This window comes from Nelumbo nucifera, chromosome 1 (genome assembly GCF_055504915.1).
Source record: "Nelumbo nucifera cultivar China Antique chromosome 1, China Antique-T2T, whole genome shotgun sequence".
Lineage (NCBI taxonomy): Eukaryota > Viridiplantae > Streptophyta > Magnoliopsida > Proteales > Nelumbonaceae > Nelumbo > Nelumbo nucifera.
In genome coordinates this window covers 4702813-4727347 of record NC_142649.1, presented here as the reverse complement: position 1 = coordinate 4727347, position 24535 = coordinate 4702813, and the positions used below count along the sequence as shown (strand labels likewise).

At 39.8% G+C, this 24535-nt stretch overlaps 1 protein-coding gene across 6 annotated transcripts in view; it reads left to right on the top strand.

Moving 5' to 3' along the window:
* The window catches only part of LOC104605235 (DNA mismatch repair protein MutS, type 2), a 108653-nt gene that overhangs the window by 15723 nt on the left and 68395 nt on the right, over window positions 1-24535 (top strand). For all 6 annotated transcript variants that reach the window (XM_088895899.1, XM_088895898.1, XM_010269913.3 and 3 more), the window contains 5 exons: window positions 3228-3351; window positions 3437-3496; window positions 17623-17874; window positions 18906-18986; window positions 19113-19260. In XM_088895899.1, the coding sequence (XP_088752025.1) occupies window positions 3228-3351; window positions 3437-3496; window positions 17623-17874; window positions 18906-18986; window positions 19113-19260 (665 nt within the window). The remainder of the gene's footprint in view (window positions 1-3227; window positions 3352-3436; window positions 3497-17622; window positions 17875-18905; window positions 18987-19112; window positions 19261-24535) is intronic.

Here is a 24535-nt window from a genome sequence, read left to right as displayed (position 1 = left end):
CCAAATAGTCCACAACATAGCTGCTTTGATAAACTTCTACATTAGTTTCCCCATCTTTGTTAGCCACTCAAAAGTGGATGGATCAAAAAACAGATTTACTTCAAAGGGCAAGTTCCATCCGCACCAAACAACATAAAAACCCCATTCCAAATATTCGCAACAAAGGAACAAGTAACAACAAGTGGTGATAGCCCTCAATTTGCACTTTACAAAATACACTAGTTTGGGGGCAAACGAAAATAAGGTTTCTTCTTTTACAGGTTATCCATAGTATTGATCTTACCATAATAGGCTTCCCAGTAGAAAACAACTATTTTAATGGGGATGGCCCTTGACCAGATTTCTTTACAGGGAACACCCAAGAGGAAGGAGTATAATAGAGTGACTTTGAAGAAAGAGACACAAGTGAAGGAGCCGCTTAAAGTCAAAGTCCAAATTCTTCTATCAGGTTTAGGGGGGTCTAAACAGAGTCCAGAAGAAGAAGCACAAAGAAATGCATCATCCTCTAAACCTCTGTGAAACCCAAAGTTCCAATTTAAAGTCAATGGGGGAACCCAGGGGAAAGGGACCTTAAAATCAAGCTTCTTGTTAGAATGGGAGATAGAATAGAGAGAGGGGAAACAGTCTTTTAGAGGTTGAGTACTCACACAAACATCTTCCCAAAAAAAGAACAGAATTACCAGAGAAGATATCATACAATACAAACATAAGGAATTTAGGGAGGGTGCCAACAATTGCCTTCCAAGGTGTTGTGAGCAAAGCCCATCGAGACACCCAAGCATCCCAACCACTCTCAGAGCAGTCATTTAATTAGGATTTTCTTCTTTTATTTCTTTTATGTCATTATCTTTGATTTTGAACAATATGACTGTCAGGATGTATTATGAAACTCTATTAAGTGCCATGGTTTAAAATGCTGGCATCCCCAAGAGTTTCGCCAAATCAACTTTAGTAGATGAATTTGGGAGACACTTGAAACTCTATTGAACTCCGCCTTGAACCCAACTATTTGGGTTTGGCTACACAAATCCTACTGCCATTATACTCTATGAAGAGCCATGTTTTTCTGTCAAAATGTTAGTTCTTAGATCATTCATTTGATCCATGTTGTAGAAAATAGTTGGTTATATTTGTTTTTTCCATGCTCATATAATGGGGGTTATTAGCCGACCCCATATAGTTGGTTATTAACCTATTAGAATTGGCTACACATCGAATTTTTCTTTTCTTCCCAATACTATCTTTGACACTCTAATTCCTCCTTGAGTTCAGCCCTCAGAAAGGGAGGAATCCGAAAATTAATCTTTGGAGAGATTTTCACATTCCCAATGTTACTAAAACATTTTAGAGAAGGAAGAAACCAATGGTTTTACCTAGATTTAGAAGCTAACAGCAGATTCTAAATTTATAGTTTCTAATTTTTGTGTTTCCAAAGCTGCTGTTGACAGTTTTTTTTTTTTCTTCTAAGGGGTGTCTTTTTTTGAGAAGATCTTCAATTAGTAGTTTACTATTTTATTTGAGAAACTTTTAGCTTATGCCAACTATTGTTTTGCAGTGCTTCTATTTTGAGTTTGTAGTCAGTCTCAATGTCTTTATAGGTGTTTGAGGCATACACCTGGAGGTGCACTTAAACACCCCAAGGCATGCACCTCTGGTATGCCTCATACATGTTGAAAGAAAGAAATAAAGAAAAAGAAAAAGAAAAGAAAAGAAGAGAACTCTTCTTCCTCTCCCTCCTCCTTTTCCTTTCTTCTCTTGAGGAGGCTTACACCTTGCACTTAGGAGGCTTATGTCTCTTGCATCTGAATCATGCCTCATGCCTCTTGGTGGTTGAATGCCTTGTGTCATGCCTACATGTTTAAAAATTTTGTTTTAAGCATCTAGAATATTCTACATGCCTCAATTTTTTTTGTCAATCCCCTTGCCCACTTGTTTTAATTTTACTCTTTTACCATTCAGTGAAGCTTGTTCATCAACTTCCTCCTAATCTTTAGCTTTTCCTTTCTGTTTGCAACCTCCTTTGCATGTTCTCTCTCTCCTCTTCTTCCAGCTGTTTCAACCATATCTCCAGTCCATTTTCACCAACACTGTACAGAAGGTCCATTCTTCCCTTTGTATTAGAGCCCTCAGATGATGCAACTCAATTTTTGTTGGGATGCTGTTCGTATCATTCACCTTCACCAGGATCTGCACCATGTCTATCATATCCCATTTTCTATTCTTATCAAAATATTTCAGGAATATTGTCCACATGTTTCTGGCTGCTCTAAAGGTTTGTCAACACCATGCATAAAAGGGGATCCTTGCAACACAAATCCAAACAGCTTTTTTCCCTGAAATTAATTAACAGCTCCCTGCTGTAGAACCATCTACCTAGTCTAAAAAGCAAGGGCAACCCAGTGCATGAGGCTCTTGCCAATGCGGGGTCTGGGGAGTGACATATGTACACATCCTTACCCCTTGCATATAGAGAGGTTGCTTCCGAGATTTGATCTCTGGTCATCCAGGTCCCAATGGAGCAACCCAACCATTGTGCCAAGGCCCATCCTCAAACCATCTACCTAGTCTAACCGCCATAATTCATTTTTTGTTCATTCTCATGGTCTTAAGACCTAGTCCACGTATTCTATATTATAAATCATGAATAAGAACACCACCCTGTTCAACTTCTGAACTCCCAACACCCTCTCCCGTTTTCTTCTATTCCCTGTTCTCTAGCATCTCTGTCTCTCAGTTGGCCTTTACAACTCTTCCAACCATGCAAGCTTTTAGTAATCCAACTACACAAGCTTTCAATAACCTCAAATCTTTCGAGCAGTTTACCAACTGAACTCATACTTGTGCGGGTGAAAACAAATCCATTATGGAAGCTCACCATACAACAGCCATTATACAAAAAGCTGACTAAAAATCTCTACTGCCTCTACTACCTTTAAGTCTTCCTTTGCATCCTGCATCTATTAGTTGACATCTGATGTGCAAGATGGACTCCCTTTACTGTTTATTTCCATCAGATCAAAGTCTTTGATTATCTAAATTGAATCCAGATTCCAGAATTGGTAACTTCAAGATAAGGAAAATTTCAGACCTGTTTTATGCATGTGAATGCAACTCAATAATGGTGGAAGGATTCGGTCCTTTCTCAATTTATTTGATTAGAATTTCTTCATATGGCAACCATTCAACTATTGATCATTGTATTACTGATACATAGTATTTCTATCTAGTGGTTCAGGTGTGGGAAATTTAATAGAGCCACTTGCTGCCGTTCCTTTAAATGATGAGTTGCAAGAAGCAAGGGCATTGGTAATGAAAGCTGAAGAGGATGTGCTTTCTGCGTTAACAGAGAAGGTTTTGTGGGCTCTATTCAGTTTAAAGTTTTCTTTGTTCTAGTCTCTCATTTGTTTGGTCATTTAATTTGTTTTTTTTTTCACAGATCAGAGCAGACCTTGATGACATTCATAATACATTGAATGGTATAGTTAAATTGGATGTGGTAAGTATCTTATAGTAAACTTGTCATTGTAGGTGGTTTCATGGATTTTGTGTTTTTTCAAATAATTTGCATTTGATCTTTTATAATGCTTGTAGATAAGTTTTCTGATAGATAACAGAAAGCAGCTTTTTATTAAACGAATAATGCTATTATAGATAGAAACAAAAGTGGTTAACCTCGTCTAATCACCAAGAGCATTACAATTGCAATTCCATTTGTGACCAGACCTAATCAGTTCTTAATTAATGTGAAAAATAAGAAGAAACAGTTATCCCCCTCCTCTTCCACTTCTGGGTTTGGGTGGAATTTGTGCTTGATAAGGGCTGTGAGAGACTCAAACCTTGACAGCATCTCGAGTCTTCTTCAACTTCTTGACATTATTTTCTTAGACCCTGCTAAGGTGGACTCTAGAATTCGGACTCCTACCCCCACTGGTTCTTTCTCCTGTGCCTCTTTCTTCAAAGTTTTAAGCTAGTCCTCCATTCCTGTAGCCTTCCTTTTTCCTGTTCATGGTTTTTGCTGGGAAGCCTTTCTGGAAAGATTCAACACTAGTGATCTGCTCCAAGAAGAGACCCAATACTTGTTTGTCCCCTCACTGGTGTGTTCTTTGTAAAGCTGATGGGGAGACGGGTTTTCACCTACTGGTGTCTTGCCAATATGCAAAGTCTATTTGGGAGTGGGCTCTTTCCCTATTTGGGTGTAGTTGGAACCCTCCATCAAACTTGCAAGATCTGTTTTCTCCTTCTTTTCTCAGGTGGCACATGAAAAGGGGCAGGATTATGTGGAGAGGACTGAGGGCTGCGGTTTGCTGGTCCTTATGGGAAGAAAGAAAAGCTAGGATTTTCTCGGAAGTAGAGAAAGTACTGATGAATTGAGGGCTTTGATCCTTATAAGGGTGATAAAGTGGATGAAATCACTAGAGCTATTCACAGATTATACAGTGGATGACATGTTGAGGAATTGGGGTGTGATTGCTAGCAGTACCCGGACCAAAACAGTGATGAATGTGTCTTGGACTCCCCCCTGCGGGTTTCATAAAATTAAACTTTGATGGGAGCTGCAGAGGGAATCCTAGATAATCAGGGGTTGGGGGGTGTTTTCAAGGATGAGAATGGGGTTGCTTCTGCCATGTTCTCAGGCCCAATTGGAGTGGGTGACTCTCTCCGAGCCGAGATCCATGCGGTTATGGAAGGAATCCAGAAAGCCAGGGAGATGAATATCAGAAAACTTGTAATTGAAGGGGACTCAGAGGTGGTGGTTGGATGGCTAAATAAAGACTACAGTGGCTTATGGAATTACAGCAATATGAGGAGGAAATTAGATGGCTGGCTCAAGAAATGGAGGTTAAAATCAGTTGGGTAAAAAGATCAGCTATTTCTTTTGCTGATGGGTTAGCTAAACAAGGGGTGGAGAGGGAGTCAATGTTCTGGGCACAGTTGTAATTATTTTTTCTATTTCTCCTTCTCTTTCTCTTTTTCTTTTTCCTTCTTTTGGGGCTCAAGTTATAGATGGAAGATAAGAAAGTTTGTCTTCCTCTTTGTAATTATCATTGAAAGTTTTAATGAAATTAATGAAGTGTGTTATTGATCAAAAAAAAAAAAAACAGAAGAAACAGTTCTAGAATAGAAGAGGAAAAGGAAAGAGAATGGAAGAGATGGTTCACCAGGAGTTCACAATAAAGATTCGATAAGGAAGGAAGGGTACAGTCTTACTAGTGGGCAATGCAGCTTTCTGGTTTCAAAGTTTCCTTGATGGAGCGGTGTATGTAAGCTGGCACGGTGTATGGAAAGGCACTTTTAGCTACTTGAGGAAGGAATATGTAGCAGAAAAGAAAAGAAATTCTAAAGGCTAGTTTTTGACACTGGAGAAAAAGCTTGAAAGCGAGAAGAAACAATTGATTGTCATACCAGAAGGGAGAAAGCTGGAAGGATGGATTAAGGTAGAAAATGAGATACATTAAAGAGTTGCTAGCAGATGGGCTAGAATTGAGAAGAAGCAAATAGAGAAAGAACCTGTGGAAGTTGGAGGGTTGGGAAAGAAAGAGGAAATGAAGGAATGAAGGAAGAGATTGGAATAACTGGGCACCGAAGAAGTAAATGAAATCCAAGAATCGGTGGCGTGGCTCTTTCTGCATGGGAACCAAAGCTTTTACTTAATGGGGATAGAGGAGATTGGGAGCACAGATTAGTCTTGTCTGCGAAGAACGTGGTGAAGGATTGGAAGGAGATTTTAGAGGAAGTGATGAAGAAGTTAGGGAGCAAGCAAACAGCTATGTTAATACCTTTAGATGAGAAGGAGGCAGTGTTGGATGTGGGGAGGGAAGTGATTGATTTTATTACTGTAGAGACACTGGAAGGAACTATAATGGTTGGAAATTGGTGCCCCTCTTGTAACTCGGTGACAACTAGCGATGGAAATTTCTGGCCAAAGCTCCCAGGTTTACTGTTTAATTTGTATAAGAAGCTTCTCCTTGAGAAGATAGCTGTGGCCATGGGTGGAGTCCTCATCTCCTTCAAGACCTTAGGTCTGAGAACAGTTACTATGAGGATTATGGGTGTCAAGCCTGAAGATACTCCAAGATCGATTAACTTGTTCACTGAGGGGTTCTAGACCAAGGTCTGGGTTCCCTTAAAAGTGGAAGCATTGCTCTGGTGTGGGAGATGAAAGCTCGACAGTGATGATGACGTGGCTGGCTGGGTGACACTTGGAGGAGAAAGAGAAGAGAGGAACATATACATCAGCAACATGTGGAGGAAGCAATGGTAAAAGACATGAAAAAGTCAAAGATACTTGAAGGGTTGCCTTGACTTCTAGAGAAGGAATTAACTTCAAATGGTGGTGTCGAGAAGGCGGGAGCCTTCTCTTATGGGGAAGTTGTAAAATGGGGAGCTGTATCAGATGGAGGGTGGGGTCCGTAGGGTACAAAGAAAAAAAAAGTTCTGTAAATTTAAGTGAGTCGATGGGGTGAACTGGGTGTAATTTAGAAAGACCGGCTCAAGGGGTTGGGAACTGTGGGGTGACACGGAGTTAGAAACATAAAATCTAGAAAGTCTCTTCAACATCCACCTAGATTTTCAAGACCATCTGATTAGTCAGTCGGTTGAACAAAATGTCTAGACGAGTAAGGGTGACACACTGTGCTCTAGAAAGGGGGAACCAAACTAGAGCCAGGAGCAGACACAGGGGGTTAGTTTGGTTATGGAGGAACTAGGCGGAAGAAGAACACTACTCCAAGGAAGGTTAAGGCATCAGCTTTGGGTCAATTCTAGTCCATTGCACCGGAAAGTGATCAGTTAAAAAAATACACCAAGCAGGGGGATAGGGTTGCCGTTACTGGTTGCCCTTCAAGTCAAGTTCCTGCTAACATTCTAGTCCTTCCACAATTTTGTTTTAGTTCCAAAAGCTACACTGTAGCTAATATGGCTAAAACAATGGATATATAGAAGCAATAGCTTTCCAAGGGGATGTGAGAGAACCTCTTAAGCTAAGACCTATGTTCCATCCATTAGGCTATTCATGATTGCTCTTAATGACCTCGTGCCACAATTTATCCAAATCAATGCAAAATCGCCACAACCATTTTCCTAAGAAGGATGTATTTCTTAATGATACTTTACATAGCCCCAAATCTCCAGCCTCTTTGTCCATACAAACTGTTCTCTAGTTGATTAAGTGATCCTTCTTCAAGTCCCTTGGCCCCCATTAGAAATCCTGCATAATCTCCTATTAGCCACTTACACAAGGATTTTGAAAACTAAAAGATAGTAGATAGGGAGGTTACTAAATGTGGATTTAATTAAAGTTATTCAAACCCCAAGTGAGATATAGTTCTTTTTTCAAGTTGCAAGCTTCTTGGGAAATCAATCTAAAAACTGGGTTCCAAAAACTGGAGGACCTTGGGTTCCCCTCTAGAGGTAATCCTAGATATCTTATTGGCCACTGCTCTAGTGAACAACCCAAAATCTCTGCATCTCTCCTTGCTACACTTCTTCAATGTTTGCCCCACTAAGCAACTTTTCTCCAAATTCACCTTTAAATTTGAAATCTTCTTAAAGCATTTCACCAACTGCTGAAGGTTTCTCACACTACCTTCCCCCTTATCTATGCCGAAGATTTTCATATCATCAACAAATAGTAGGTGAGATACAACTTGATCCCTACCTATCTTCCAATCCTCCACTAAACCTAACCTATCCGCCCTCGAAATTAAACCTACTAAGCTCTCTCTTAGCTAGGAAAAAATCCATTTGCTTTCACGTCACCATAATGGAAAAATCCTTTGCTTTCTCTTAGCTAAGCTCTCTCTTAGCTAGGAAAAAATCCTTTGCTTTCACGTCACCATAATGGAAAAATGACATGAATGTAGGCATCCTTGAATCCATTTCATCTATTTTTCAACAAAACCAATTTGGAGAGCACCTCATCCAAAAAAAAGAAAAAAACGATCAACTTAGTTGCAGGCTTTTTTTTCCAAATAAAGTTTGCATACCCAACTCTTCTTTCCCAGTTTTCTTATTTCCTCGACACTTCCATTAGCAATCAAGGTTTAATCTATAATTTACCTCTTATTAATAATTTCTCCTTGATTTTGTGAAATGATCAAGGGGAAGACTTCCTTTCAACCTCAAAATTAAGATCTTTGCTATTATTCTGTATAGACTTCCTAATAGACTCATTGGCTGAAAATCTTTGGGGAAAGATGCTTCTAGGGATTCAGCAATAAGGGTCACAAAGGTGGAATTGGCTCTTATTGTGAATGGTCCTTCTCTCATGAAATTCTTGGGATACTTTCATTAAATCCTCTTTAATAACCTCCCAACATTTCTAGAAAAAATCCTTGTAAATTCATCTGTCTCCAGTGCCAAAGGTTCAAAATATCGACATGATACACCCGGTAAGTCTCCTCTCTTCTCTTTGTATAATTTATGTTCTGGTAGAGATGATGTTCTTCTTCTAGTGTTTCTAGTAAGGGAGTTGTCTTTCCATCTATTGGTCTTTACATGTCTCATGTTCTTCATCTCCTTAGGATGCCTATTAATCTTCTTTTTATTAGTAGTCTTACAAAATCATTAATCTTTTTGGTGGTAGAACACATTTTCCCTTGATTCCTATGCTTTCCAAGATTCACTGATTCCCTGATGTTTTTTAATTATCTTTCTATCAGTGGTATTGTTTCATCAGCATAAAGGTCTGAATATTCTGGCTTCTTGCTGAAGAAAGTTGTTAGTTACAAGTTTCTACTAATAGCTAGGCCTCTTCTAAAATTTGTCAAGGCATGGATAACATCTTATGAAGGACTATTTTGTAATAAAATCAACAAAATGAAATTAATAAGGATATCAAATACACCTCTCATCAGTTATGCTTCTAAAGTATCTTAGCAATTGCCTATTTTTCCCAATTTGTCTACCTGTTGTGTGGAAATTGTAAATTGTCATACAATGCTATTTAGTACATTATGGTGGTGTTTGATAACTCTGCAATCTGAAATCTGAAAAGTGAAAAAGCTATTACTTTAGGTCTGAACTGAAAATCAGCATGTATACTTTTCTGCTTTTTAGAGGCTCTGAAAAGATAATATTGTTTGTATTGGAATAATTCTCCAACATCTAAAACGGTTGGATTTTACTATTTTACCCCTAAAAACAAAACATTTGCTAAATTTGAATTCAAATTAACCCTTGTATTTACTGGAACAATAAAACAAACAAGTAAAATGCAATCAAAGCACAAAAGTGGACTTAAAAAACAGAAGACAGCTTTTTAGAATAATCAACTTAGTAAAAGACCATAAAATTCTAAGAAGAATCTTGGCATCAATTGTCTCAGAAAACCTACAACCATAGGGAAAATAAGCAACCGTCCAACACAAAACATTCCAAACCAGAGAAAGAACATTAGCAGCTTAGAATTTCTTCACCAGTTCAATGGACGTAAAACATCTTTTAGGGAAAAGATTAGTGTTCTGTTGAGTCGATGTTAGTATCTGTTAGGATTGGGCTGATTACACTTGTTTTGTTTTTAAAGTTCAGTTAAGAGTTATTGGGCCTAATGCCCATTAGTTTATGTGTTGTTAAGAGTGTTTTCTTATGTTCTTTATTAGTAGCCGACTTACTAAGGGTATACTTGTCATTGTATTTAGATTTTTTTATGAGTATATAAGATAATGAAAGGGGTGGCCAGATCTGATTTTGGCTTTCTCCCATTCTTCTCTTCTTCTCTCCTCTCCAAAATCTTCTTTTCTCCTTTTCTATCACAAGATTCAAATCAGATTGCTGTTTTTGCACTTTCTACTTGGTATCAAAGCAAGACTAGGGTTTCTTGGAGTTCTTCCATGCAGCCCTAGGTTGCCAACTGCATGAGAAGATTAAGGGATGGTCGATCTACTTTAGACTGACCACTTCTTGGTTTTTTGGTGTGTTTCAGTCATCAAGAGGGTGATCTGTATTTTTGCATCAAAATCAGGAAGAACTAAAGTGCAGGGAAGAGTCTTAGTTGAGTTGGATTCTTCAATTTTGACTTGATATTGTGCAATCAGAATCTTTTGGACTTACTTAGGTTTTCTATAGGGGGCGGTTCAGTTTCTCATAGTTTTAGAGCCATCTGGAGAGATCAATTCACTTTTCTCTCTTGTGTGAGAAGGTAGGAAGAGAGAGATGTCTCCAGATAGGGTTTTCTTCCTCTAGAAAGTCCTACCCTTGTGTGTGATATCGATCTAATTTTAGAATCTTTCTACATGATTATTTCTTGTTTTTGACCTGATTGAAGTCAAAATGGAAGGTTGGAGTACTAAGCAAAAGTCTACTGATGACCTAGGTCTGGGTAGAGGAAGTATTAGTAACTTTTTTGGGTTTGGGATTATTACGATTGTAAAATTGGATGGTACATTTGAATGGGCACAATCAGCTAAGATGGCTATGAGCTCGTGGGAAATTGGGGTACATTGCAAGGTGCCAACCAACTGGTTGGTAAGGTCTCATGTTGGTCGTAGTGGAGACTTGGGATTGAATCCCACCTGCACCTGAGTTGGGGGCCATGGGTTAGGGGATGGGCTACCCCCCGTTGTGTATCCCTAAAGAAGATATTAAAGAAATGGGGTACATTACTAGGAGAAGAAGAAACCTTAACATAGATTCCCTCGGTGGGTATAGGAGAATTACATGGTGATGACTTGGCTGTGCAATTCTATGTTACTTATATAAGCAAAAACTTTTTATGGGATAACACAACCAAGGAGATTTGGGATGGAGTGGCAGAAACTTATTTACATAGTGAGAATGTTGCTAGGGCTTACCGGTTGAAGAATCGGGTGATTGCTACTAGGAAGGGTGACAAATTTATTGCAGTTTATTTTTTCAGCCCTCAAAACCTTATGGCAGGAGATAGATCGCTTGGAGGTTGTGATTTGAGAGAGTAGCAAAGATGCAACCACTTATCAGAAGTTGCTAGAGAGAACATAGTGCTTGAGTTTCTAGCTTGGACTTAACCAGAAGTATGATGTTGTACGACAACATATTCTTTCCCGGGATAGTGTAACTCTTTTTTAGGCATATGCCTTTGTGTCTAGAGAGAGAGTAGGAGGAATGTGATGATGAGAAACCTAAGCCTTGAGTAATCAGCTATGGTTAGCACAGCGAAACTTAATCCGAGTGGAGATAAGGGTGGCAATGAGCCGAGGAAGGAAGACAAGAAGGACTTGATCTGTCACTACTGTAATAAGCCTAAGCATACTAGAGATACCTGCAGAAGCTCTACCTACACCTTATACCAAGCCAATTCAGAATAAGAAGGGTAATGTTAATATGGCAATGACTGGTGTGTTAGGATCACCTATTTCAGCTTCTCTAGAGTCTGTTGCAGCAACTACAGTTATGGCCAAATTGGAGAGGTATGGACAATTTCTAAGTTAGAGAGATATAGCCAGTTCCAACTCATCATCGAGTGGCCAGCAAGATGTAGGTGGCTTAAGAGGTAGCCATTCTACTTTGTAGAGGCAGAATTTCCACAACTGATGGATCCCATGTTTCCAATGCTCGGAAAGTGTCTGTCAATGTAACCGATACCATTACCCTACCCTCTATACTCCATGTTCCTAGACTAAGCACTGACCTTTTATATGTTAGTAGTTTGACAAATAATTTGAATTGTTCAATAATTCTTTCTCTTGGCCATTGTGTTCTGCAAGATCTAGAATCAAAGAAGATGTTTGGGAGTGGTCATGAGGTGAATGGAATTTATATTCTTGATGTGCTTCGTAATCATCAGAGTCATCGTGTTAACAGGGATAATGAGTCAAAATCAGTGGGTCAGATAATGCTTTGGCATAATTGGTTAGGGCGTTTGTCTTTTGCTTCTTTGCGTTTTGTTTTGTTTTTTTTTTTGTTTCCAAAGTTGTTTGAGTTAGTATGGTTTTCCAGTTTAGAGTGTGAGGGTTATCAACTTGGAAAACATTGTAGATATTCTTTTAAAGCAAGCAATAAAAGATGTTCTTCAATTTTTGACATTGTTCATACTGATATTTGGGGACCATATCATTTTCCTTCTATGGGTGGCTACCATTATTTTTTCCAATCAATAGATGATTATTCTTGGTACTCTTGGACATACTTGAATGAGATCCCTTGGTTAGGTGCCTTTTTTGGTACAACAATTCCATTAGATGGTGTTAACACAGTTTGGAATACGTGTGAAAGTGTTTAGATTAGATAATGTCAGGGAATACTTTGAGAAAACTTGGCATCATACTTATTGGAGCATGGAGTAGTCTATCAAAGTAGTTGTGCATTTACTCCACAATACAATGGTGTAGCAGAAAGAAAGAACAAACATATTGTGGAAGTAGCAAAAAGTATGGTTGTGAGCTCTACAGTTTCAGTTCGGTTTTGGGGTGATGCAGTTCTTACAACGGTCTTCTTGATTAATCGGGTACCCTCTCGTGTTCTTGGATACACTACCCCGTTTAGCCTTCTTTTTCCTAAGGGGGAGATGTTCCATGTTCTTTTAAGGGTATTTGGATGTGTATGCTTTGTCCACATTTTGTCCTCACTGCTCAAAGCTGGATCCTAAGGCGAAAAGGTGTGTTTTCCTTAGGTATGTAGGAAACTAGAAGGGACGTTGTTGTTATGGTCCGATTTCAAGGAGTTAGTATGTCACTTTGGGTGTCACTTTCTTTGAGTCCACACCCCTTTTCTCGGGGAGTTCTTCTCAGGGGGAATGTTTTGGTGAAGGAAGTGAGCAATCTGCACCACTTCTTATTCTTGCTCCTTTGCCCACTCCAGTGTCTGACCCACCTGCTTTCCCCACTTTTTTGTCTCCACTATGTCCTACCTCTCAATTTTTTACATGACAACATCTACACTAACACAAGGAGGTTGATCCCATAACATAGGAACCCACACCACTCCCTAATGGCTCATCAGAGATTCTAGGTTCAATTGAAATAGACCTAGGTATGCCACTTGCTCCCTCTAATGGTTTAGTTCCTGTTGATGCTACCACCCCTGTTCCTAACACCATTGCACATGACCTAGACCTCCTACTACACTTCGGAAAGGGAAGAGGAAGTGTACAACTCATTGCATCTCACATCGCCTTTCCTACAGTTGGTTATCGCACTCCTACTAGGCCTTCGTTTCCTCCCTTGACTCTATGTCTATACCCAAGAGTGTTAGTGGGGCTCTCCCCAAACTTGAATGGAAGATAACTATGCAAGAGGAAATGGAAGCAATGATTAAAAATCATACATGAGAGGTTGTGGACTTACCCAATGGCAAGGAGACAATTGGATGTAGATGGATTTATACAATGAAGTACAGGGCTGATGGAAGAATAGAAAGGTATAAGGCGAGGTTGGTTGCAAAAGGGTACACTCAGTTTTATGGGATAGACTACTTGGAGACCTTTGCACCAGTAGTCAAGATGAGTTCAGTTTGGATCCTCTATCTCTATCAGCTATCTACTCTTGGCCCCCCTTCCAACTTGATGTGAAGAATGCTTTTCTTAACGGAGATTTGTAGGAAGTGTACATGGACCTTCCAACTAGTTTTTACAGTGATATGGTCAAAGGAAAGGTATGTAGATTAAAGAAGTCTTTATTTGGTTTGAAGCAATCACCTAGAGTTTGGTTTGATAGGTTTAGGAGTGGATTGATTATATTTGACTATACTTAAACCCAATCTGATCATACTCTGTTTGTGAAGAGTAGGGGATCATTGGTGTCGATGTTTATATGGATGTGGATGATATTGTTGTTAGATAGTGTATGCCCTTAGCTCCAATCAGATAGATGTATAGATACATTTATTGTAAATGAACAAGAGTGCATTGTTGTTTCATATTGATATTGGTATGTTTCTATGAAATTGCCCCTTAAGCAGGACATTTATGAGACTCGTGTTAGTTTAGAATGTTCTTAGCTGTTGGATAGACTGGGGGGTTTATCCTGCCAAGGTTGACACTGATGTGCTACCAAAGAAGTTGGGACAGCTTGTCTCAGCTACTAGGGTTAGACCCAAAGCACACGCAATGCGCATTTGGTTGAAACACTGGACTTGGACCATTTTCCAATTATGCCCTAGACCTTGGAGATTGATGGGAAAAATTGGAAAGTTACACATAACCCCTAGACTTGATTATGGTACTGCACTAGGTGTTGGATTGGGCTATCTTTGATATGCCAATCAGTGAGATCCATTGAGGGTCAAAACCTTGGTATATTGGGATAGTTTGAGAATTCACTTAAGTGGGTGATCATAGTGATAGGATCGGCTCCTTTGTCGAACAAAGTGAATGATAGGGTTTACACTCTCTCTAATGGAAACCTAAACTGCTTGTAGTGATTTCAATTGTGTTTGAGATTTGGTTTTGCAAAATATATTTATTATATATATATTATGCTTTATTAAAAAATCTTTGCAAAAGGTTTTAATTCCCGGGGTCCATCTGAGCAGAGAGTGTGACATTGCACCTTATAGCCAGGGGAGAGGTCCTTGGTCCTTCCCTGTCGGGTAGTGTTTGATCATTATGGGCTGAGAGGTTAAGTGTAAGAGACCATTAAGGGCTGATTACCTTATAGGTTTTATCTTACTTAAGTCCATTATCCTTGGGTCTTCATAGGATGGCTGAATTCAATGATCATTTAAGTGTAAGTGTTGGGCCCATATTGAGCCCATAGTGATGTGCTCAGTGGTTCATTGCGTTTAATAGTGAATTTGACCAAACCTTTTCTTAGAGGCTAGGCCAAACTCATGTGGACTTATGTGAGGTCATTGTGGGCTCCCACGCCATACAAATTAGGCCTAAGATGGCCATGCAACACCCTTGGGTCGTGAGCCTTATAGCTGATGGGCCTAAAGCCCATAATTAATATGATTAATTAAGCTGTCACATGACAACTTAAGTTGCCATGTGACATGGGGCGAATCTGGGTATGGAGCACCTAATCTTATAAGAAGATAAGGTATATCTCTAATTAGAGTCCAAATCTGGTTTAGATCTGGATTATCTCCTTATTAGATTAGGAGATAGCTCCATAATAAATTATAAAAGAGGAGGGGGCGGATCAGTCCAAGACAACTTCATATTTTGCAGTTTTTGGTCCTCTCTACACCCTTTCGTCTCCCAGTTTTTTCCAATTTGACCTCAGCTATTTGGGACTGATATAGGTAAGTTTTTTCTTTGATTTTTGCAAGAAAAATCCAAAGGAATTTCGTTCTCAACTCCCCAGTTCGAACTAAGCAGTTGGATTGCAGTTTTGTTGAAAACTGCGTTGCTGAATCGGCTTCAGGAGTTCACTGTGCCATCTTCAGTGGAGGTCGGTTTTAAGATTGATTTGGGCGTGAACTTCTACCTTGAGATCTGCATTTGTGGTATCCGTATCAGGTATACATCTCCCTCTTTGATTGGTTTCAAATCTGGTCCGGTTCAGTGCAAGGTCGATCTTGAAAACTGTAGTTTTTCAAAACACAGGGAATTCGATTCCCAGAAGGATTAGGAAATTTTTGAAATTTCGCCCAACCATCTGGCATGGTTCAGCCATCCATATGATGAATCCTAACCCTTCCTTCAATTGTAGTCTTAGGAAATGACTTGAGTGAGATTGATACCTTGAAGAGGAACCTACACTAGGAGTTTGAGATTAAGGACCTTGGGGAGCTGAAGTATTTTCTAGGCATTAAGGTGGCAAGGTCCAAGCAAGGAATCTTCATTTCATAGAGAAAGTATGTTTTGGACCTATTGTAGGAGATAGTAAAACTTGGGGCAGGGCCAGCTGATACACCTATTGATCATAACTATAGGATGAATGCTTCAAATGGTAAGCTATTGAAGGATGTTTGAAGGATCAGAGATTGGTGGGCATATTGCTATTCTTATGCATGACACGACTAGATATCTCTTACGCTTTTAGTGTGGTAAGTCAATACATGCATGCCCTACGAGTTCAACACTAGGAGGCTATTGATAGGATACTTGCCTATTTGAAGGGACACCTAGGTAGAAGCATAATGTTTGCTGATCATGGACACTTGAAGTTAGAAGCTTACATAGATGTTGATTGGGCAAGGTGCCTAGATGACAAGAGATCTACGTCAGGAGTTTGCACTCTCGTTGGAGGTAATCTGGTTTCATGGAAGAGTAAGAAACAATCAGTTGTAGCAAGGTCAAGTGTAGAATCTGAATATAGAGCTATGACACATGGTGTTTCTGAGCTCCTCTACTGGTCCATGCTAGGGGAGATTGGAATTGAGGTGGAAGAACCTATGATGCTATATTGTGATAGTCAAGCAGCAATTAACATTGCCTATAACCCAATTCCGCATGATAGGATGAAGCACATAGAAGTAGATAGACATTTTATAAAGATAAGGGCGATATCTGGAGAAGTGTGCCTACCATATGTTGCATCTGACTTACAACTAGCTGATGTTCTCATAAAAGGTGTTGCAAGAAACAAGCTTGGTATGATCTACACAAGTTGGGAATGTGTGACATCTATTCCCAACTTGAGGAGGACTGTTGAGATTGGGCTGATAACACTTGTTTTGTTTATAAAGTTATGTTAGAGTTATTGGGCAATGTTTTCTCATGTTCTTTATTAGTAGCCGACTTACTAATGGTATCCTGGTCATTGTATTTAGATTTTTTTATGAGTATATAGTATAATGAAAGGGGCGGCCAGAGCTTATTTTGGCTTTCTCCCATTCTTCTCCTCTCTAAAATCTTCTGTTCTCTTTCTTTTTTTTTGATAAATTCTTTTTTCTTTCTTTTCTATCACAGGTTTTATTTCAGATTGCTGTTTTTGCACTTTCTGCTGTGTTGTCCAAATCATCCTCCACATAGTTGAAGAATTTGACATCCACAATTTTGTTGTTGGCGTTGACAACATATTATTTGGGTTGGCATCATTGACATCCATCGTCACCATGGAGCTTTGATCATCCAAGTCTGTGAAGACTAAGTTGGTGATGGCTTTATCTTCACTTTTCTCTTTTGGAGACGGAGAAGAATAGCAATGCATGATGAATGCTGATACAACATTGGAGTTGTATCGGCGTAAGAACCCAATCAAGCAGAAACAAGAGGAGCCATTTCCCTGTTGAGATAGGTGTCGATGCTAGGGTTCGAAATGGGTACATTAAGAGCTAATATTGGTCTTTTTTGAAGTATTTAGGGGCATTTAAAACAATAGGCAACATCTTAAATTTGTCTGAGCGCGTTAAGTTACTAGGCGAGCTCTTACCACTTCAGATCTGAATTAGTGGTTTAGATCTTCTAATCAGACCTAAATCCAAAGCATCTGTCTTCTGAAAAGCAAAATTTTCAGATGTCAGACATCTGATTAGTGTTATTGACGAGGCTGAAGTCTCTATGATACTACAGGATTGAAATGTTCTTGATGTAGCTCCTGATGCTTGGTAGAAATTCTTCCATTTCTACTTACTGAGGGCTTTTTAAAGATTCTTGTAAAATCTGCTTCCCTTTGATCATAAAGGGAACTCCAAGTTCCAAAGTTATAATCATCTTAGTGCATGAAATTCTGTTGTTTGGTCACCATCTTAAATGTTGTTTGATATTTCACTATTTTAGTTGGTGATATAGTTATGTAGTATAATGTCTTTGAGATGTAGGTCAATGCTCGAGCAAAATATAGTCTTTCATTTGGAGGCACATGCCCTGATTTACTTTTCACAGAGGATCAGGGTGGATCTTTCACTTCTGAGGAATGTTACCCACAGAATAAGAGTTTTGAGGCTACATCATCATACTCCACTAAGCAGGAATGGACATTATATTTGCCTAAAGCTTATCATCCTTTATTACTTAAGCAGTATAAACAAAATTTGCAGAAGGCCAGAAAGGATGTCAATGAAGCTATTGCTGTAAGTTTTTCTTGATTTCATTTTTGTCATTGTAAACAGTAATATTTATTCTGACCTCTGGAAACTTATAAAAATGTTGCTTGTATGCCCTTCTACTTTTGTCCATGGAGAGTTCTGGCCAACCCTTTCTTCTTTGTACTTTATTTTCCATCTATTACAGAATTTTTTGTGCTTAATACAATGAAGCTTCATCCCATCCATAGTTTTCAAGGCGCCAAGGCGAGGCTAGATGACAGGGGGGCACCTTGTTGCCTAGTCACCTAGGCGATGTATTTTTTTTAAGTAAAAAGCATATATCCTAGGGTAGTTCCCAAGGTTCCATAACCATATTTCCTTTATAATTATCCATAATTTTTATAAGAAAAGTAGAAATTTCATGTCAAGTATAGAAAATCAACATATTCTTAAGAAAAGGAGGAAAGAAAAGAAAATCCAAAAAAATATGGGGGCTGAACCCCTATTTTATTATAGGGAAAAAAGAAAAGAAAAATATGTGGAAGAAGATAATGAGTTGATTAGACACGATTTTTAAGTTCTTTGAGGGTTAAATACGGTATTTAGCAATGTTTGCGTTGACTAAACCCAAACAAACAAGAAAATAATGAAAAAAAATTAGTATATAAACACAAAATGAATATTTAGTTTAATAATGTCTATTTTATAATTATAATCTCAAAACACTAAGAATTCCTAGTTCCAGTCTAAATTGGTTTCTTTGTATTTTAGGCTATAAAAGGGGCAGAAGCCTTGTATACACAATTTTGGGGTAGTAGAATTTGAATAAAGATTGAGTTTTCTTCACTTTCCTCCGTAGCCTTTTGATTATTCTTTGTTGTTTTAATCAATATTCTCCATATGGTTTCTGGTAAGTGCTCTTTCTACTATTAGTTTGCTGTTTGGAGGATCTTTTGTTGCATTAAAAGTGTACACGGTTTGTGTATAGGATTATGATTATTACTAGTTTTATTTATCCAAGCTCAAATAATTGTTCTTCCTCCTTTGTTGTATTAGCTAAACCGTTATCACTTCAGGAACTCAGGAGGAGAAAGTTTCAAGGAGAGAATATGGCATCTAGAAAACCTGATGTACATCTTGTGTCCTTACAAATGAAGGTGCAGTCAAAGATGGACTTACTCTATTGGCTTCTCTGTATAGATATTTTTAAAGGAAGCTTGTGCATTCTAAAGATTCCAACAGCTTTGTGTTTCTCAGGGATATTTTTGTTCATATTACTTCAGGTTGCTAAATTGGAAGAAGCTCATCCTGTTGCAGTTGATTTTTTTGTTACTAAGAAAACAAGAGTTCTGGTTATTACTGGCCCCAATACAGGGGGGAAAACGATTTGCTTAAAGACAGTTGGCTTGGCTGCTATGATGGCAAAATCAGGTTGAGTCTAATATCACTGCTGCTTCTTTCTTGTTCATTTTTAACTGTATTCTGGTTGGAGATTTTAGAATTCTATTTGCGGTAAATTAGTAATTTAAAAGGTGTGCCTATGCACATAGGCAAGCCAAATTTCAAGGTCTGTGTCTTGCCTAGGCGGTAGGTCCAAATGCAGCCCTTTTAAAAGGCATCTACCTTTTGTTCATTTTAACTATATTCTGGTTAGAGATGTCAGGATTTTATTTATGTTAGCTCAGTGATTTAAAAGATGCACCTACACACATAGGTGAGGTGCATTTTAAGGCCTGTGCCTCAGCTAGGCTCAAGCACAGACTCTTAAAAGCTGTACACCTGGTATGCCTTGCACCTCAGTTAAGTTTTGCATATTTTTAAGCATGGTGGCTAGACCAGGGCATCCACCTTCAGACCCCCGACCAAGCCCCTTGCTCCAAGAATCCCCTTTTTTGCTAATGCTGTTCATTCATCTTAATACAAGACATGTTTTTTTTTTGAAGATGAGGAACTATATGTTAGAATGTTAGAGGGATGTTCGGCTGATAAGAGTTCTTATTAGCCCATTCTTATGTTTAACTTATCTTGTAACTGGGCTTGTGTTAATGGGCCTAATCCTGTTTAATGATTTAAGTCATCTGGGTGTCCCATCACTAATCAGGGGCATCCCAGTAATTTCTTGTACTTTCTTGTACCTTGTACTATATTCATCTATAAATAAAGAACTGGTCGACTGGCTAGTACAGTTCGACATTTTCAGCATCTCTTCTTCTTCTCCTCTTCTCTGCTACTTCGACTACAGTGGTTCAGCTTTCATGGTATCAGAGCATTGAGCACTTTCCTGGTTACTACCGACGCCATCTCATCTTTCTTGCTGTAGTTCACCTTTTTTTTTATCTGGGTTGCTGCTGTGAAACCCTAGGGTTGCAGGAGAACAACACAAGGTTCGACCTAGGGTTTCCCTTGGTTGTAGGGCACAAGGGAGGTAAGACCCTGAAGCTGGAGTCCTACTAATTTCTAGTAGTTAGCAGCTATTCAGCTGCTAAGAAGAGGTCTGTATAGGACAGACCTAGTTGAGGACTGATTTCAGCAGTCCTAGTGTTGTCTGTAAGGAGGGAAACTCCCTTTACAGTAGCAGTACTCGAAGTGCAAAGTGGAGTCTACATAGCACAGGTCGGTTATCAGCCCAGAACATTTTTTACTGCTGTAACAGAGCTGCTTCAGAACTGTGACAGTCTTGGCAAGTCTGAAACTGTGTTGCGAGTTGTCAGGACCTGCTGAGGTTACTTCAGCTAATCAGAACCTGCATCAGAACTGGTTCAGAAAAACCTTTACAAGACTGTGGCAACTTCAGTTACTGATCATTTCCAGGTCGGTTACCAGCCCTACTCCAGCTCTGTGAACTGGTTCAGTTACAGAATTTTTTTTCTTGCTGCTGTACCCGAACTGGTTTAGTCCAAGTGAAGCCTATCCTGTGTGCTATCAGTACTGTGAACTCTGTGACTACTTCGGCCAGTCCTAACCAGAACCACCAACAGTACTGTAAACAACTCCTTGACCGAAGTTAGGATGTCATCACTATCCAGTGAAGTTTCTTCTAAAGATAACAGACCTCTTATAAGGTCTTCAAACCTGGAGAACCCTAATCTGCATAGCTTGCAGATTACAAGTGTGCTATTGGATGAGTATAACTTTAGAGAGTGGTCTGTCTCAGCAAGACTGTTTATTACCTCTCGTGACCTCACTGGCTATTTGGATGGAGACAAGAAACAACCAGAAATTGGCAGTCCTGAATACACCGTGTGGCGTAAGGAAAATGCCACAGTCATGTCTTGGTTGCTGGCCTCTATGACTCCTAGGGTGGCCAGAACTGTTCATCACTTCCCCACAGCTGCTAAAATTTGGGAGAAAGTATCCAAGACATATGGCCAGAAAAAGAACAATGCTAGAATCTACAGGCTGAACCAAGACATTGCAGCCCTAAGGCAAGGAGACATGTCCGTGGCAACCTACTTTGCAACACTGGAAGGCCTCTGGGAAGAGCTTGACCACCATTTGATTTTGGATTGGGAAAATGCTAATGATAAGGGGAGGCATGATAAGCAGATTGAGGAGGGCAGAGCCTTCAAGTTTCTGGCGGGTCTTGACCCTGTATATGAAGGTATAAGGTCACAGATTCTAGGGAGAGATGAATTACCTGAGCTTCACCATGTCTACTACCTGGTGAGGAATGAAGAAGTAAGGAGAAAGGAGATGCAAGTTGACTCCCAGACACAGTCAACAGAACAACCTGGAGAGCATTCAGCCTTAGTCTCCACTAAGGGGAATAGATTTTCAGACAAGAAGTCCCTCAAGTGTACACATTGTGGTGGTGAGAAACACACAAAGGAGAAATGTTGGGTCCTGTACCCTCATCTGAAGCCAGCTGCTCTGAGAAAGGACAAAAGGCAACAGAAGGGCCACACAGCAAGTGGGAATCTTGCCACCAACAACAGTAGTGACAACTCACAGAGTATTCAGACAGTGTCATCTTCCACCGCAAGGCAGGCTGCTGACTCCTCTGGACCAAGTACTTTGGGCTTCACAGCTAGTGAGGTAGAGATTCTCAGTCGGGCATTAGCCCGTCTGAAGAACAATTCTTTAGCTTCCACCTCTCTTGCCAAATCAGGTACAGCCTCTGCATTTAGTGCATCTAGTTCCATTAATTCTACCTCTTGGGTGATTGATTCCGGAGCCATTGACCATATGACACATATGTCCTCCTTATTCTCCACATATCATTTGTTGTCTGGCCAGGATAAGATGAGAGTAGCTGATGGGTCCCTCTCCACCATCTCTGGAAAGGGGGTGGTTGACCTAAGCAAGGATCTCTCTCTTAAATCAGTCCTACATGTTCCTAGTCTTACCTCAAATCTGTTGTCTGTTTCAAAGCTTACAAAAAACTTGAACTGCAGTATAACTTTCTTTCCTTCTCATTGTGTCTTCCAGGACAGATTGACGAGGAGAACGATTGGGAGTGGTCATGAGTATGGGGGCCTCTACTACTTTGATGAAGATGTCAGCTCAGCCATGCAAGCTTCTACTACTAGTCCGGAGAGTGTGGAGTCAATAGCTAGGCTGCCCTTGTGGCATGCTAAGCTAGGTCATTTGTCCTTTTCTTCCTTAGCAATGTTGTTTCCCGAATTATGTAAGGGTATTTCGAGTCAAAGTTTAATTTGTGATGTGTGTCAAATGTCAAAACAATGTAGATCAATGTATCCAATTTCTAGTAATGAAATTCAAGCCCCTTTTGACTTGGTTCATTCTGATGTTTGGGGTCCTTCACCCATTGTTTCCATTGATGGCTTCCGTTACTTCATCAGTTTTATTGACCATTATTCTCGGTGCACTTGGATTTATCTATTGAAAGGACGTGAAGAAGTTCCCCGGATAACTATGATGTTTTGCAAGATGGTTGAAACACAATTTGATAAAAAGATCAAGCAATTCCGTTCAGACAATGCAGCCGAATACTTTGAAAGATCCCTGAACTCATTCATGGAAGATGCAGGCATGTTACATCAATCATCGTGTGCTTACACCCCTCAGCAAAATGGGGTCGCTGAGCGCAAGAACAGACATCTATTGGAGACAGCTCGAGCCCTTCTTTTCCAGCACAATGTGCCCAAGCAATATTGGTCTCAAGCTGTTCTCACTGCATCATACCTGATAAATCGGATGCCATCTAAGGTACTGGGTATGAAGACCCCTTTCTCTGTTTTGTGTCCCACTCTTCCAGAATTTCCTCTTCCCCCGCGGGTTTTTGGTTGTACATGCTTCATACATGTGAAAGATCCAAAGAAGACCAAGCTGGATCCTAAGGCTACAAAGGGAATATTTTTGGGGTACTCTCCTACGCAGAAGGGGTATAAGTGTTATGATCCAGTCTCCAAGAAAAAATATGTCACCAGGGATGTAGTCTTTTTTGAGTTTCAACCCTATTTCGAGTCTTCTCAGAATCCTCTTCAGGGGGAGAGTAGTGGGTTGGGAGAGGATTCTCATTCTCCCTTCCTTTTTGTTCCCATTTCAGCACCTTCCACTACTACTAGCTATAACATTCCGGGTCAACCTAGTGAGACTTCCACTGTGCCAGTTGCTTCTCCAGATTCGGCTGATACTTCTGAAGGTTCCAGTAAACAAGAGAAAGAGATACTTACATACAGTAGAAGGAAGAAGGCCCCTCAACCTCATGATTGCAACCAGTTGAACTCAGATCAATCTGTCTCTGCAATCCAAGGTAATTCTGATTCACTCAATTCAGATTTGGATCTTCCTATTGCTCTCCGTAAGCCTGTTCGTTCTTGTACCACTCGGCATCCCATAGCCGATTATGTTTTTTACTCACACTTATCCCCTGCCTATCATTCCTTTGTGTCTGCTCTTTCCTCTGTATGTGTCCCTTCCAGGTATTTAGAGGCGGCATCTGATCCAAGGTGGAAAGAAGCCATGAATGAGGAGATGAAAGCCCTAATGAAAGCAAGGACATGGGAATTGGTGGACCTGCCAGAAGGGAAAGGCACTGTTGGGTGCAAGTGGGTATTCACAGTAAAGCACAGGGAAGATGGGTCAGTTTAGAGGTACAAGGCCAGACTCGTGGCAAAGGGGTTTACACAAAAGGAAGGAATTGACTACAAGGAAACCTTTGCCCCAGTAGCAAAGCTCAACACAATCAGGGTTCTACTGTCACTAGCAGCAAAATTCTCTTGGGAACTTCATCAGCTGGATGTGAAGAATGCCTTCCTAAATGGTGATCTTCATGAAGAGGTATTCATGGAACCCCCACCTGGATATGATGTTGGAAAGAAGGTATGTAAACTAAGGAAAGCATTATATGGTTTGAAGCAATCTCCCCGGGCATGGTTTGAGAGACTTTGTTTGGCCATGAAGAAAGTAGGGTACACTCAGAGCAGTGCAGATCATACATTGTTTACAAGGAGACAGGATGACAAACGTACAGCACTCATTGTGTATGTGGATGATATGGTGATTACTGGAAATGATGTGAGAGAGATGAAGAGGCTGAAGGAGTTATTAGCTTCATAGTTTGAGATCAAAGACCTGGGAAATCTGAGATACTTTCTTGGAATTGAAGTTGCTAGATCAAGAGAAGGAATCTACATATGTCAAAGAAAGTATGTGCTAGATCTCCTAGAGGAAACAGGCATGATGGGGTGTAGGCCAGCAGACACTCCAATAGAACCAAGCCATGGATTACAAGAATCAATGG